We start from the raw sequence: 14,350 nt of genomic DNA, 5'->3' as shown, positions 1-14,350 counted from the left end.
AAGTTTAATGCCCACATCACAGGTAGAAGGAAAGGCCACATGCCTGAAAGTAGTCCTCTGACCTTCACTTATAAGCAAAGGGATTAAATTATTGATTAATTGCACTCAAATATAATTGAGAGATGGATTTCTGCTCTATGTTGCCGAAGGATCAAATAAAATGTAGACAGGAAAGTTTACTTACATTTTAACTACAGTAAAACTAGAGCTGTTATTTTGACTACCTAGTTGTGGACTCATGAGCTGTATAGAAACCATCTTCATTGTTTTCTGTAGTTGTACAAAATATGTTAAAATGAGGTTGAATTGGATATACATATGATAAATTAGGAAAATGATTTTAGTTTCAGTAATCCATGGAGTTATTCTGATTCATTACTGTGTATGTGCATGTGTGTATGTGTGTGCATGCAAGTAAAAATGCATCCACGCCAGGGCATACCAGTGGAGATCAGAGTACAATGTTTAGGAGTCTGCTTGTTCCTTCTATCATGGGGTTTGGACATCGAACGGACGTCAACAGGTTCGCATAGCAAGTGCATGTACTGTGTTTTACCCCACTGAGCCATCTCACAAGTCCCAATCTCAGCAATCTTAGACAGAAAGGAAACTCACAAACTATCCAGTTCAGCTCAAGTTCTTAGCTAAAAACTTTCATATCAAGAAAAGCAAAAATTTCATCCAGGAATATAGCACCCAGTATCTACTTTTTCTTTTTCTAAGACAGGGTTTCTCTGTGTAGTCCTGGCTGTCCTGAACTTGCTCTGTAGACCAGGCTGGCCCCAAACTCACAGAGATCCGCCTGCCTCTGACTCCCTGAGTGCTGGGATTACAGGTGTGTACTGCCATTTCCAGCTCAGGATCTACCTAAAATATTTTATTAGTTTTACTATGTGTGTATGTGGGTAGGGGAGTGTTATGTGCAGATGTGTCAGAGCCAGAGAAGGCCAGAAATCAAGGCACTGGATCATTGGAACTGGAGTTAAAAGAGGTTGTGAGCCCCTTGATGTGGGTGCTTGGAACTGAACTCTCGTCCTCAGCAAGTGCAGTAAGTACTCTCAAAGGCTGAGCATTTCTCTAGCACCAAGACCATAGGCTTCTGCAGTTGGAGTAGGTGACATGTTACTACAAACTAGGTATGCTAAAACAGCTTGATTTCTAAGCATAGATTTGGTCTCTTTACTACTTGTGGTTTTAGTAATTTAAAGAACATTAGGGAATTTTGAAGACATCTACAGTGACAGATATATTTCCATATGAGATTAAGAGTTAAAACAAATTTAGACCATGTATGCCAATTGGTTTTTGTCAACTTGACACAGCTAAGTGTTTTGGGAGGAGGGAAGTTTAATTGAAGGTTGCACTCATCAGACTGACCTGTAGGTGGGTGTCGGAGGCATTTTCTTGCTGATGCTGATTCCACTGTGGGCAGTGCCACCTCTGGACCTAGGTGTTATACACACACACACACACACACACACACACACACACACACACACACAGTAAGCCAGGCAAGCTAAGGAGAGCAAGGCAGGGAATGACACAGCTTCGTGGTCTCTGCGCATGTTCTTCCTCAGACTTTCCTCAGTGGTGAGCTGTGATTTGTATGTGTGTAAGTCAAATAAGCCTTCCATCCCTAGGCTGCATTTGGCATGATGTTTCATCACCAGTGATGGAAGCAAATTAGGACATCAAGATTATAACACTCAATTTTATTTGTGTTTGTTTTTGTTTTTGTTTTAAGAGAGAGAAGCAATGTGAGCTTCAGTGGGTAGACAGGTGGACGATATGGGAGGAATCAAGGGAGGAAAGAGTATGTCAAACTATATTGGATAAAACCTCAAAATATAAAATAAAGTAAAAAGAAGAAAAGAAGCGACCTGAAGCAGCTATATATGAATGTGGGCTATAAAATAAAAACACACTATGAAGCCACTAAACTAAAAAGAATAATTATGACATCATTGATGCTTCTTCCACATACAATGAGATGTAGACCACTACTTCCTTTTTCTTGGAACAAAACTAGTGGTGCTTACCACTTTGTGGATGGAGAGACTAAATAAAATTCTAAACAAGTTAAAACCCAGAAAGGTGCAATGTATGTTTTCTTGGAGAAGTTTATTTTATTGCTATTTTCCTGTTAACTTGTCTGTAATCCTGACCTTAAAAGAGAAATCAAAGATTGAATATTAATTGCTAACTTATGTTGCAATTCTTGTTAACAATAAACTGTAAAAAGACTATAAAAATCTAATTTTGAGTTTATGAAATGTATTGAATTTAAAGGTTGTTTTATGTGATAGCTTGTAACTGTGGTGTTCAGCTCTCATTAAAGATAGTTTTATTGAACTATAGTTAAAAGATTAAATTTTGAAAGGAGTTTTTGATTAAATCCACTGAGAAGTTAAAGAGAAATGTCAATACATTGCTGTGTATAAAGAATGTGCATGTTTTTGTATATTGCTTCATTCACAAGCTAATATTGTCCAGGCTCTTAGAATGGCTTTTAGAGTCTAGCAAAGAGAACCTGTATTCGACATGTTAAGCCAAAGTAATAATCTTATGTCTCTAACAATCAAAATATTGTTTGTAAGTGAAAATGACTATAATTTTATGTACATGTATGTTTCAGGCTACTTTACCAGAGTTTGGCTGGAGAAGTGCATTTAAAGAAGTCTCTCTTGCCATGGCGCACTGCATATCATCAGCCATTGAAGGTTTTTCCACAGACGTTCTCCATCAGGAACAAACTGAAAGGACCTCAGCTGTGAGCTACACTATGAACCTTGTAAATGTCCCACACGTTTGGCAAGAAGGTCAAATATTTTCCGAGGAGGAACAACCAAAGAAAGTCGCCAAGGCAAGTATCAGACGAGGTTGCTTCAAATTGCTGCCAGCTTGTGAGGTGTTACTTTTACTTGTTTTCTTTCTTTTTGCAAACACAAGCAGCTTATAGATCAACCAGTGGAGTCGCTTGGACAGTACAAGCTACCTGGCACCTTATTAGTGGTGTCTGCGGGTCAGAACTGCTGCAACGGACACGCGCTTCTTTGCTAACGTTGCCCCATTCTTCTGAGGTAACCTGGAGCAGGCTCTCAGTGAATAGGAAATGCTTGCAAAGTTTGAGTGACATGAGGAAAAGCCTAAGAGGCTAAAGGGAAAACCATCTTGTGCTGCTGTGAACATAGGAAATCTGTCCGCCTGCATGAATAGCCTGTTTGGAAAGTCCCAGAACTTACTGAGGAGCTGTAAAGTAGATCATATAGATGCTGTGCAGTATAAACCCACTGTAAACACAGCTGTCAGTGGTGGGTATTCTGAAGAGCGCCTACCTCATCCTCCTTCTGTCACTCCCAAGGCTCCAGAACATTCCCTGGGGAGCTGTGTTGGCTAGTGGCAGGCTGTGCCTTCAGCCCTCCCAAAGAGACCGGTGTCAATTAAGAGTGAAAGCAGATACAACGCTTCTGAAATATGCTGTCTCCTCGCTCCTGAGAAGAGACTACATGAGATGGTTCCTGTTGCTTCTGGATTATTTAAGACAAACTGATATTCTGTGTACTGTTTGGTGAAATATGTTAGTATGTGGAAATTTAGTAAAAAAAAAAAAAAAAAAAAACTAGGGGAAGCTCAAAAGTAATTTGAAATTAATATCAAGAATACATATTAGAAGCCGGGAGTGGTGGCACACGCCTTTAATCCCAGCACTTGGGAGGCAGAGGCAGGCGGATCATGTGAGTTCGAGGCCAGCCTGGTCTACAAAAGCAAGTCCAGGACAGCCAAGGCTACACAGAGAGACCCTGTCTCGAAAAGCCAAAAAAAAAAAAAAAAAAAAAAAAAAGAATACATATTATTTTAAGTTCTATTAACTGCACATAAAGGTACTGTCATTTAAAACAGCCTCATGAGTTTTTCCTGCTGTCTGTCTGGTGAGCGTAGGGTTTGAAGGATATGTATAGGGAGACATCATTTTGGTATTTCCTCATTTGACATGAAACATTTAGCTTTCTACAAAATGATTGTTATAGAACTGCATCCTTATATTTATGTTTGATGCCAAGTTTATTATTTAGGAATTTGGCTCCACCGTACATAAATTACACGGCGCTGTCAGAATATGAATAAGTCAGCGGCACATTTATTTCTCTCTAGTTTTGTTCTGACATCATGGAAAAGCTTGATGCAATGCTTCCACTGGCTCTGGCGTGCGGAGATGATTCTCGTCAGGAAATTACAGGGAACCTGGTGGAGGCCTGTTGTAAAGTGGCAACAGCTGTCCTGGAAAGACTGCAGGAGAGGGGCGAGGAGGCGCCTTCCAGAGCACCCTTGAAGAACCTGCCTGCCGTCCTGTCCTCAGCAGTGCATGTTTCCCAGCGCCTCACGCACTTTGAAAATCTGATGAAAGCGACAACTAAGAAGTGAGTGTCTTTTAAACCGAGTTGGTGTTCTGAGGTTCGTGCTTAGTGAAAGACACACTCTTCAGATTTCAGAGAATCAAATGTTGACAATACTCACTGAGGCGAACATAGTAATATGGTGGGTTGCTTTCAGTATTTTGATTAGGAGGCGTTTAAAAGGTCAAATATGGGTTATAGTAAGCTAGATAGTAACAAAGGCAGTCCCTACTAAAGGCACGCACAAAGGAGGGTACCGTGTTCTGCACGTTCTCATAGAATTTTATCCCATCCCTTTCATAGGCACATTTAAACTGACCACATAGAAAAGGGAAACCAAACTTGTTTCTGTCCCACACACAAACATTTGTGAAACATTCACTTCTCACTTTTGCCTCAACTCCAGCCGGCTGGCAAGAACCGCCATAGTGAATAAATGCATCTTTTTTTTTTTTTTTTTTTTTTTTTTTTTTTTTTTTTTTTGGTTTTTTCGAGACAGGGTTTCTCTGTGTAGCCTTGGCCATCCTGGACTCACTTTGTAGACCAGGCTGGCCTCGAACTCACAGCGATCCGCCTGCCTCTGCCTCCCGAGTGCTGGGATTAAAGGCGTGCGCCACCACGCCCGGCTAATAAATGCATCTTAATCTCTCTTTGTGCCTAGTGTAAACATATTGCAGGACATCTATTTAGTAATAAACTATCCATAATATTTGAAGAGAAAGCATCTGCCAATCTTAATCCTCATGCGCTGGTAGGCTAAAAATGCAATATGTTTCCTGTAGAGAGCTAAAAATCGCTGTCGGTACTAACAAGTGGTCTCTCTGGTCCCACTTGAGTTTTGTAGAACTTACCGTGGCCCCTTGAGAGGAGCACATGGCCTTGCCAATCCAGTGCAACCCAAGAATCTATCTGTATTCTTTACTCAGCCTTCATAGTCTCTTAGCAAGAAGGAGGTGTGACAGATATAGCTGAAGATAGAAGCGAAATAAATTTGGCTCGATGTAGGATACAGTTATGTTATTTCTTTAATTCTCATAAGTCGTCAGATGCTGTGATTCATACTTGAATTTATAAACAAAATATGCCAGAAATCACTTCATTTCGGTAGACTATTTTAAAACAGTTTATAAGATAATTGACATCTACAAAATTACAACTTTTAAAAAATAAAAAGAGTGTGTTTATGGGATGTTGATAGCGTTGGAAAAGTTCATTCTGACAAGTGTATGTTGTTCTCCAGTAATAATGATAACCTAATGCCTAAATAATGCGCTGATCTCTAATAATAGGCTTCCAAAGAATACTTCTAGTTTTGAATGATGTATTGACAATACAGTTTGTCTCGAGTTGATGTGCATATTTGTAGAACAGCAGATGTACGTTTTCAAAGGACTTGAAAAACAAAGACTAGCTCCCCCCATGCACGTTTCTTTTTGGAAAGTGAATGTGGATACAGCCTTCAGCTTTGGGAGGAAATGAATGATTGATATCTAATAATGAAAACCATTTGTGGTGCTGGGGGTTGTTGCCTCCTACTGCACAGGCCTTAAATCTCTGTTTCTTTGATCATTTCCCTCTGACCAGACCCATATTCCTGGTGCCTGTCCAGCGATATCAGGAATTCATCAACACTCTACAGTCTCAGGTTACGGACTACTGCGTCAGAGTTTGTGCTACAAGCATTTTACAGGATGCTGAGAGCCACCACTGGGATGACTACAAAGCTTTTTATGAGGTGTGAAGTTGAGTTTACTATTCGTCCTTTTTACACAAATATGTTTTACTGCCTACCTGCTTTCTGGCTAATTAGAAACATGAGCTCCGCATTACTAAAACACGAAGGCTGTTAGGATAATATTTTTTAAATATTGAGTTTGTATTTAGGAAAAACACTGTCTTTAGAAACCTGAAATAAATTAGACATCAGAACTCTCCTTCTGCTTCAAAGCAAAAATAACTTAATTTGAGTTGCAGGCTTGCAGCACTGTATGAACTGGGCTATAATGAGCTTCAGTGACAATTCAGAGATAACAAGAGCTTGCCTGAGCCTTTGTCTTTTCTCCAAACCTAGCAGTTATAGGTGTCCTTGTATCTTTTATTATATATTTTCATCTTATTTAATAAACACTTGTTATTAAGAAGCTTTACTTTTATGCTTATTTTTACTTCTCATTCTCAAGAGTACATTTTAAGACATAATTTTATGCTTTACTGTTTTGATTTAGCTCATGTTTTGCAGTCTCAAATACCTACCAAATGCAAGTGAAGTAATCCCCAACGTAACCAAATGAAGAAGCGATTAAAATTATTTGTAGCCAGGCTTCATTACTTTCTTTTCCACTTAATCCCAGAGAGTATGTGTAGGTCATATAATATTTGAAATTAACTCTATGCAAGGGTAAAATAATTACATATCTTTTAAAAAGATATTTGAGGTTTAAAACTTTCCATGACCAGACTCATCTTTATTAGCTTTTCCATTGCACACTTTCTTCTGCATCACAGCTTGTGACTGTCTGAGATGGGCTTTCCTCAGCACCCACTCTTGCAAGCCTTTGGCATGGCCGGTATTTGTGCTTGAGATGCTGGTAAAACAGAGCTGATGCTAATAAGAAACTCTTAAGGACGTTCCCGCTTTTCCTCTGGCCGTTTCATCTCTCCGTCAAGTCTTCCCCAGACAGTTTCTCTCTTTGTGAGAACATCCGTACATCATTTTCCAAACTCTGTGTGCTCCAAACATTAGTGGCAGCAGTGAACAGAGTGAGAAGGAAAGTGGCGCAGGACAGCTGGTGGCCCGAGATAAGAATGAAAGTGTTGGTCTCCCCGTCCCTTGGCAGCATCACAGACTCTGCTTGCCCCGAGGTAAACAGAAAGGCAGAAAGTGGAGCCATCATGTTTCAAACTATTTCAATGTGTCAAGGTGCCAACAAACAACTTATATGATGTTTTCAGTGAGGAATAGGTGTCAGCTCAGTATGCACTCAGGATATTTATTCCCTCTCATGTAAACCAGGGGCTAGAACAGCTGTAATTAATAAGTGTATGCACCGAGGGCCTCTTATTGGAGTTACTGAGTATTTATTTTATTAATTTATTCTTGTTACGTCTCAATGGTTATCCCATCCCTTGTATCCTCCCATTCTTTCCTCCCTCCCATTTTCCCCTTATTCCCCTCCCATGTGACTGTTCCTGAGGGGGATTACCTCCCCCTGTATATGCTCATACGGTATCAAGTCTCTTCTTGGTAACCTGCTGTCCTTCCTCTGAGTGCCACCAGGTCTCCCCCTCCTATGAAGAAAAGACAAAAACAAAAACAAATCACCAAGTAACACACAGCTCTTAGATCGTATGAAGGCTTTATCTCCAAAGACAGAAATAAAGAAACTGTTGCTATGTGATTACATGGCACTTGAGCTTCCATGTGCTTCCATGGTCAGTACTTACAATCTAATTGCGGAGCTAATGGTTGTTATTTATGTGCAGAAGAAAAATAAGGTGGTACTGCTTTGCCATTTGCCAAAAATAAGATGGTTTGGAAAATAGCCCTGAGTTTAAAGTGTTTTGACAAGTGGAATACCTGACCTGGTTGTGTCTCGCTTTCCGAGTCCTGTTTTTTTCCCTCTTCCCCATCATGTCACCTGGTGGTGGAACAGGATTACATTTGGGGAAACTTGTTTTAAGGGGAAGGAGATGGGCACATGGCTGATTGGAAAAGAAAGGTTGGATAGAGATCTCAGAGAAATGAGGGGCCGTGTGCACAACGGAGTAGAGAAAACAATAAAGGAGTTTACAAGCCAGGGAGCAGTGTGTGCTCATGTTTTATGGTAGCAAGTGAACTACAGACACACACTTCCATGTTCTAAACATGTCAGGCTGCGGGAACCAAAGGGCTGGGCCCTTCTCCGTTGGAGTGCCGGTCAGATGGTACGATGAGTTTTGAGACCGCATGTTTAAAAGTAAGCTGTTTGTAGAGTTGACATCTGCTCAGTTTTAGTAACTTGTGTTTTCCAATAGTCCAAGAGAAAAGAATTATCCGTTCAGAGATAATACTGAGTGGTTTCTGTAATAAAGCCCAGCTGCTTGTTTCCTGATATATAATCTAAGCAAAAGCTCACATCTGTTTACATTATAGTGGATTTGCAAAAATAACAGATGTTTACAGCAGAATACGTTTGAAATGACAACAAGCAGGGAAACAGGTCAAAAAAATGGAGTCATGTTTAGCTTAGTGAAACCCTCTTCCCCCACACCCACCCACCCCACCCACACTGAAGTTGCATTCATTTAGAAAGAATCGCTAGAACAAAGGGCATTTTGCTAGACCTGCTTGTAAGTATGAACCAACTGATGGTCATTAAAATTCACACTGTACATTTTTAGCAGAAAAAAAATCTGCTAAAAGATAACTATAAAAACACCCTGGTTTTCTGTATTTTGAAAATTATGGCAAATCTTGTCCATCTCACTATTACTAGGCCACATCCCTCAAGCCCAGTCCCAGCATCCACAGGACTCAAGAGTCCCTTTTGTTTACGACACCTGAAGTTCTAAGTCAATCAAACTCTCTTTGTTTGATAAGAGTTCTTAGAACACACCACAAAGCAATAGAGCATTAATTGGCTTGGTTTTTAATTTTACACGTTTTCTTGAGTAGGCTAGCCCATTTAACTGGGAAGTCAACCTACTCACAGTCCCTTTGTGCTTGAACTTAACTCCCTTTTGTATTATCATTTGAAAATCAGTCACTATTATTTTGATGACTACAACATTGTGTTACTAAATGTAACTGACAAAATAATTCCATGTGAAGAAATACCTGTGTGAGGAGCTTGGTAACGTATGGGGTAAGAGCAGAGCAGGCTGGTTTGGCTTGTCTTATGCAATAGGGTTTCACTTTGTAAGGCCGAGTGGCCTGGAACTTGTTCCATAGCTCAGCCTGGCTTCAAGCTCATGTCATTTCCTCACTCCACAGCCACTGAAGTGCGGGGGTGGAGGGATCCTCCGTACCAGGCACAAGGACATATTTCTTAGACAACACTTACTTGAAACTACACCAGGAGACACAGCGGATTGCAAAAGAGAAATATTTAGGGATAAAAGAGGAAATTTCGATGGCTTATCTTTTGATTAAAAGAAAAAACTCAGAAATTTGAAGAATCCATTCTATTTTTTGTATTTCAGATAACCATTTAATCCGTTCTGAAGAAATGAGGTTAAATAACTACCAAGGCTGCCCAAGAGCATATGACCTAATGCTTACTTGAAAAGCACTGCCTTAGCCTGTTCCCGTTAGCCTGTTCCCGTTAGCCTGTTCCTGTTAGCCTGTTCCCGTTACCGTGTTCCCGTTACCCTGTTCCCTTTCGCCTGTTCCCTTTTACCTGTTGCCTTTAGCCTGTTCCCTTGTACCTGTTCCCGTTACCCTGTTCCCGTTAGCCTGTTCCCTTTAACCAGTTCCCTTTAGCCTGTGCCCATTAGCCTGTTCCCTTTAGCCTGTTCCCGTTAGCCTGTTCCCGTTAGCCTGTTCCCGTTAGCCTGTTCCCGTTAGCCTGTTCCCTTTAACCTGTTCACGTTAGCCTGTTCCCCTTTACCTGTTCCCTTTAGCCTGGCCACTGCTGTCTGCTGTGTCGCCTTCTGCAGTCGGGAAAAGCTAGTGCAAAGACAAGGTCTGTGGAGGAATAGGGAAGAATGAGTTTAACCCCTTGAAAGTATGTAAAAAAGTTAAATTATAATATATGCCTACAGTTTACAAAATGCGGTAAAATTACATTACTGTTTATCTATTGCTAGTATAAACTGTTATTAAGACATCATTAATGAAACAGCCTAATTTATTCCTCAACAGTTAAGCATCCTACTTGGTTTTACGAATGCTCCAAAGATTTAGCACACATTTGTTTTCAATCTTCTTGGTCCATAATTATATGGAATCTGAAAAATTTGTAAGATTAACTCAGTGATGCTGATTGTCTCAGAGAAATGTGCCTCCACAGACAATATAAACAGATTTTCAGAATTTCAGAGAATCAGCATGGCTTGTTAAAACCACTACAAAGCTCCTGCGTAAAAGTAAATCTCAGAAGGCAGGCCAGGACCAAGTACATCCACAGTGTGCTAGGTTAAATGCTTGTGGTCTGGATTGGCACTAGGATATCTCCTTCATGATTGAAGTGAAACATATGTTCCTTTGTCAATAGGATGTTTAACATCCTGTGTAGCGTCTTTCTTGGTCATCTTGCACGTCAGACTCTCCAGTGATTTTCTTTCAGCCTGAACTAATTAGGTTCATAGGAAGCAAACTGACATTTTGGAAGATGTGATTCTCTTGTTTAATGCATGATGGTTTTGCCAGGGGGAAAGATGCTCCTTCTCCATCCAGATGTGGCATTACTTCAGCTGGGCTCTGCATCACGATCTCTGGACCATACTGCCCCCTAAGCTGGCCCAGGAGATGCTGGCAGAGCTGCTGGAGAGATCCTTGGGTCTGCTTGCCTCCAGATATGCTCGGGCCTGCCCGAGTCCTAAGAGGACGGCACAGATAAGGTAATGAAAGCTGCTCTTCAAGGAGACTTTTTCTCAGATCAGCTTGTAAAGCAAAATATGACTTTAAAGCTCAAAACGCTTGTGTTTAGCGCCTTTGTAACTTCTGAGAGGAGAGGGTGCTCATTCTCCGGAGCCATTTACGTAGGAAAGTGGAGCTTGGATAAGAATGACTTTCCTGCTCTGTCCCCTTCCAGTGGCAGCAGAGCCCTTTCCCATCTGTGACTAGGTGCTTAGTTTCTGTGCTTTTCAGGCAGAGTAGCTATTTTCAGTGTGGAGTCTGCGGTGCACTTCCTTAATCTCAGCACTTGGGAGACAGAGGCAGGCGAGTCTCTGAGTTTGAGGCTAGTCTAGTCTACAAAGCCTGTTCCAGGACACCCAGGGCTACACAGAGAAATCCTGCCTTGAAAAAACAAATAACAACAACAACAGCAACAGTAACAAACATTTTCTAATTCATTGTCCTGGATTTCCCTTCATTTTTCTTTTTGCCCCTCTATATATTACTGAAAGCCAACTGAAGAAAATGGGAAGCAAAAGGCACTGGGTTTTAAGTAAAAGCCTGAATTAGAGTGCAGTTCTAGTATTTTGGTAGTGAATGTTATGCAAATGAACTTAATGATAACAGTGAACTTCATAGAAGAAGGCTTTTTAAAAATAGACTCTTGGCCTAATATGACTAAAACCTAGATTTAGGTATGGAATAATATCTTCAGATATAGTTTAGAAGGAGCCCACAGACACCAGAGGTTTCCTTTTGCCTTACTTTTGGCAGGAGGAATAATTTCCTAATCATGTTCTTGTAAAGCACACTGTGATGTGAAGGGCATTTAGGTCATGCTACAGTGTTTCATAAATATGGTATTTTGCACAGACTGTTTGAATTACTGATCAAGCTGTTTTTAAAGATACCTTCATAAGAATAAAGCATAAATCACTTTTGGCTCTAATGTGGCCCATCATTACAAGATATTTTGTGAAATTGGATTTACAGTTTGATCATGAAATTAGTAATATATCTAACTAGTGGTACCATGGAAACATTGACTTCTTATGTTTTGTATGATTACATGAAAGTGTTATGAAAATTTAGAATTATTGCTTCTAATTATCTATGTGAAATATAAGAATACTTATCTTTGAGATGCTACTACTAAACCATCATTATTATAGAAATCAAAATGGGTGTGTGTATTTTGAATTGGGAACTATTAACAATTAGAAGAAAATGAAGCTAAAATTAAACCTTCCTAAAGGTGATTATTGATAATTACCATTGGTTATTAAATTCTAGTAGTCTCTATATAACATAGAACCAAAACTATACATCTCTATATCTATATATGTATGATTTATTCATGTGTTACATGTTACACACACACACACACACATATACATATACATATATACATCTTTCACATGTTGTATTTATGGGTTGAATGTTGCCCCTCAAAAATATGTACAATTAGTGTGTGTTGATTGCAATAAAAAATGTATTTAAATTTTTAAACAAAAACAACATGAGCAATGGAAATAAAATGTATATGAATAATAGTAGTCTTCTCTAACAAATAAATATAATTTTAGGAATTTCTGAGTATATAGGCATCTCAGTTTGTATGTTAGTTGCCGTGTCTTCTTGCCTTCCTCATTAGAGGCGAGTATATCACCTGTCCTCATTGTTTCTTCCTGACAGTTTACATGTGGACATGCCCTCTATCAAATATTAACACTGGTGTGTGTGTCTGTCTGTGTGTGTGTGTGTGTGTGTGTGTGTGTGTGTGTGTGTAATAGCACAGATTTCTTTGAAACCAGCTCCCATTTTGTTTACATTATTTTCCAGGCCAGCCCCCGAGCTTCTGGAAGAAAATTCTATGGTACAAAGCAAATACTTTTTTATAGACTGTTCCTATGTGTAACAGTAACAATTTTTAAAAAGGTCATGAATTTGGGAGGGATCACATGAGAAGTTGGAGCAGGAGGAAGGTACAGGAATTATTTACATGCAGCATTCATGTATGAAGTTCTCAAAAAAAAGTAAATTATTAAATTAAAGCAAACAAAGCCCAAAGCATTGCTACACCACCATTCCAGCTCTTGCCATCCCTAAAAGTAATGATATTTTGGACCAGCCCACACCTGGGCATTCAAAGGGTGTTTTTTATGCTTCCTGGATTGAGTTTATCTATGTAAATCTCTCTGAGATCGAACTGTATCATTCTACTCTTATATATGCTTATAGGATATGCAGACTGTAGTGTATACAAGAAACAAGAACATGATTTTATTTAACATGATTTTTCTCTCTCTCTTTCCAATAGACTTGATGTCACGGCAATCTTAATATGCACTGAGAACATATTATGGCCAGTCTGTACTTCTGCACAGGAAATTCTGAATCCACATAAGCATAACAACAGCAAAGTTTTTAAAATCCATACTCATTGCAACAATCTCGTTACAACATTAGCTATTCTGACATCACCACTAACAGAATTATATAAGTAAGTGCCAAATGTATTTTGTTTAACCAAGATGTCATACCTGATAGTGAACTCTGCATTTTATACCAAGTAGAAGTACTCTGAGCTATATATTTAATCTCATAAATTGGGGTGGTTTATACATCGAATATGAACCAATTCTCAAAGCTGTTTATTCCCTCTCATTTGTTCTCGGTCCCATGCAGTTAATAAGCCTGCAATACATTTTAAATCTCACCCTTTATATTTTCTGATTCTTTGAAACATAGTTGCTATATGATGTTTACTGACTAGAATGACGAAATTCCTCTATCTCAGCTGGATTATAAGCTTGCACAAATATGCCAGACATTAACTTTCAGTCTTTGAATGTGGTCTATTGGATACGTGTGCATGTGTGTATGTGTGTGTGTGCATGTGTGTGCGTTTGTGTGCACGTGTGTGTGTGTGTGTGATAGCTTTCAACGTTTTAAATGCTCATTTTTAATTGTGTGTATTGGGATGTGCACAGGTGGGTGCTGGTGAGTTCAGAAGCTGTGAGATCGCCTGGAATTGGGGGCTGTAAGCTGTCTAGTGTCGGTGATGGGAAGTGACCCTGTGTCCTCTGCAAGAGCAATATTCTCTTTTAAGCACTGAGCTGTATCATGAGCCCCAGTCATTTTCACTTCTTATGTAATTATTTTTATCATTTTAATAAATATTTTTAAAATTCTGTATCTGAAAGAGGTTTAATGACCTCATGTTTTCAATAAATCTGGCAAAGAGATTTTAATATTACCTTTAAATGTCTTAGCTAGTTGTGGCAAGTAGAAATAGACAGGTAGTTATACTAGAAAAATAAAATACTTTTTTATAACTAAAAGGTAGCAAAATATAAAAATTTGAACTGCATTTAATTTCAACTTTGCTTAATTCTAGTAGGTAATATCATAAATC

At 39.3% G+C, this 14,350-nt stretch overlaps 1 protein-coding gene across 1 annotated transcript in view; it reads left to right on the top strand.

Moving 5' to 3' along the window:
• The window catches only part of Kiaa0825 (KIAA0825 ortholog), a 157,027-nt gene that overhangs the window by 75,643 nt on the left and 67,034 nt on the right, over nucleotides 1–14,350 (top strand). The window contains exons 6-10 of the mRNA XM_051172576.1: nucleotides 2,636–2,863; nucleotides 4,153–4,418; nucleotides 5,979–6,129; nucleotides 10,744–10,934; nucleotides 13,253–13,435. Of these exons, the coding sequence (XP_051028533.1) occupies nucleotides 2,636–2,863; nucleotides 4,153–4,418; nucleotides 5,979–6,129; nucleotides 10,744–10,934; nucleotides 13,253–13,435 (1,019 nt within the window). The remainder of the gene's footprint in view (nucleotides 1–2,635; nucleotides 2,864–4,152; nucleotides 4,419–5,978; nucleotides 6,130–10,743; nucleotides 10,935–13,252; nucleotides 13,436–14,350) is intronic.

Source organism: Acomys russatus, chromosome 30 (assembly GCF_903995435.1).
Source record: "Acomys russatus chromosome 30, mAcoRus1.1, whole genome shotgun sequence".
Lineage (NCBI taxonomy): Eukaryota > Metazoa > Chordata > Mammalia > Rodentia > Muridae > Acomys > Acomys russatus.
The sequence above is the reverse complement of the archived record's forward strand: the minus strand, read 5'-3'. Positions and strand labels throughout refer to the sequence as shown.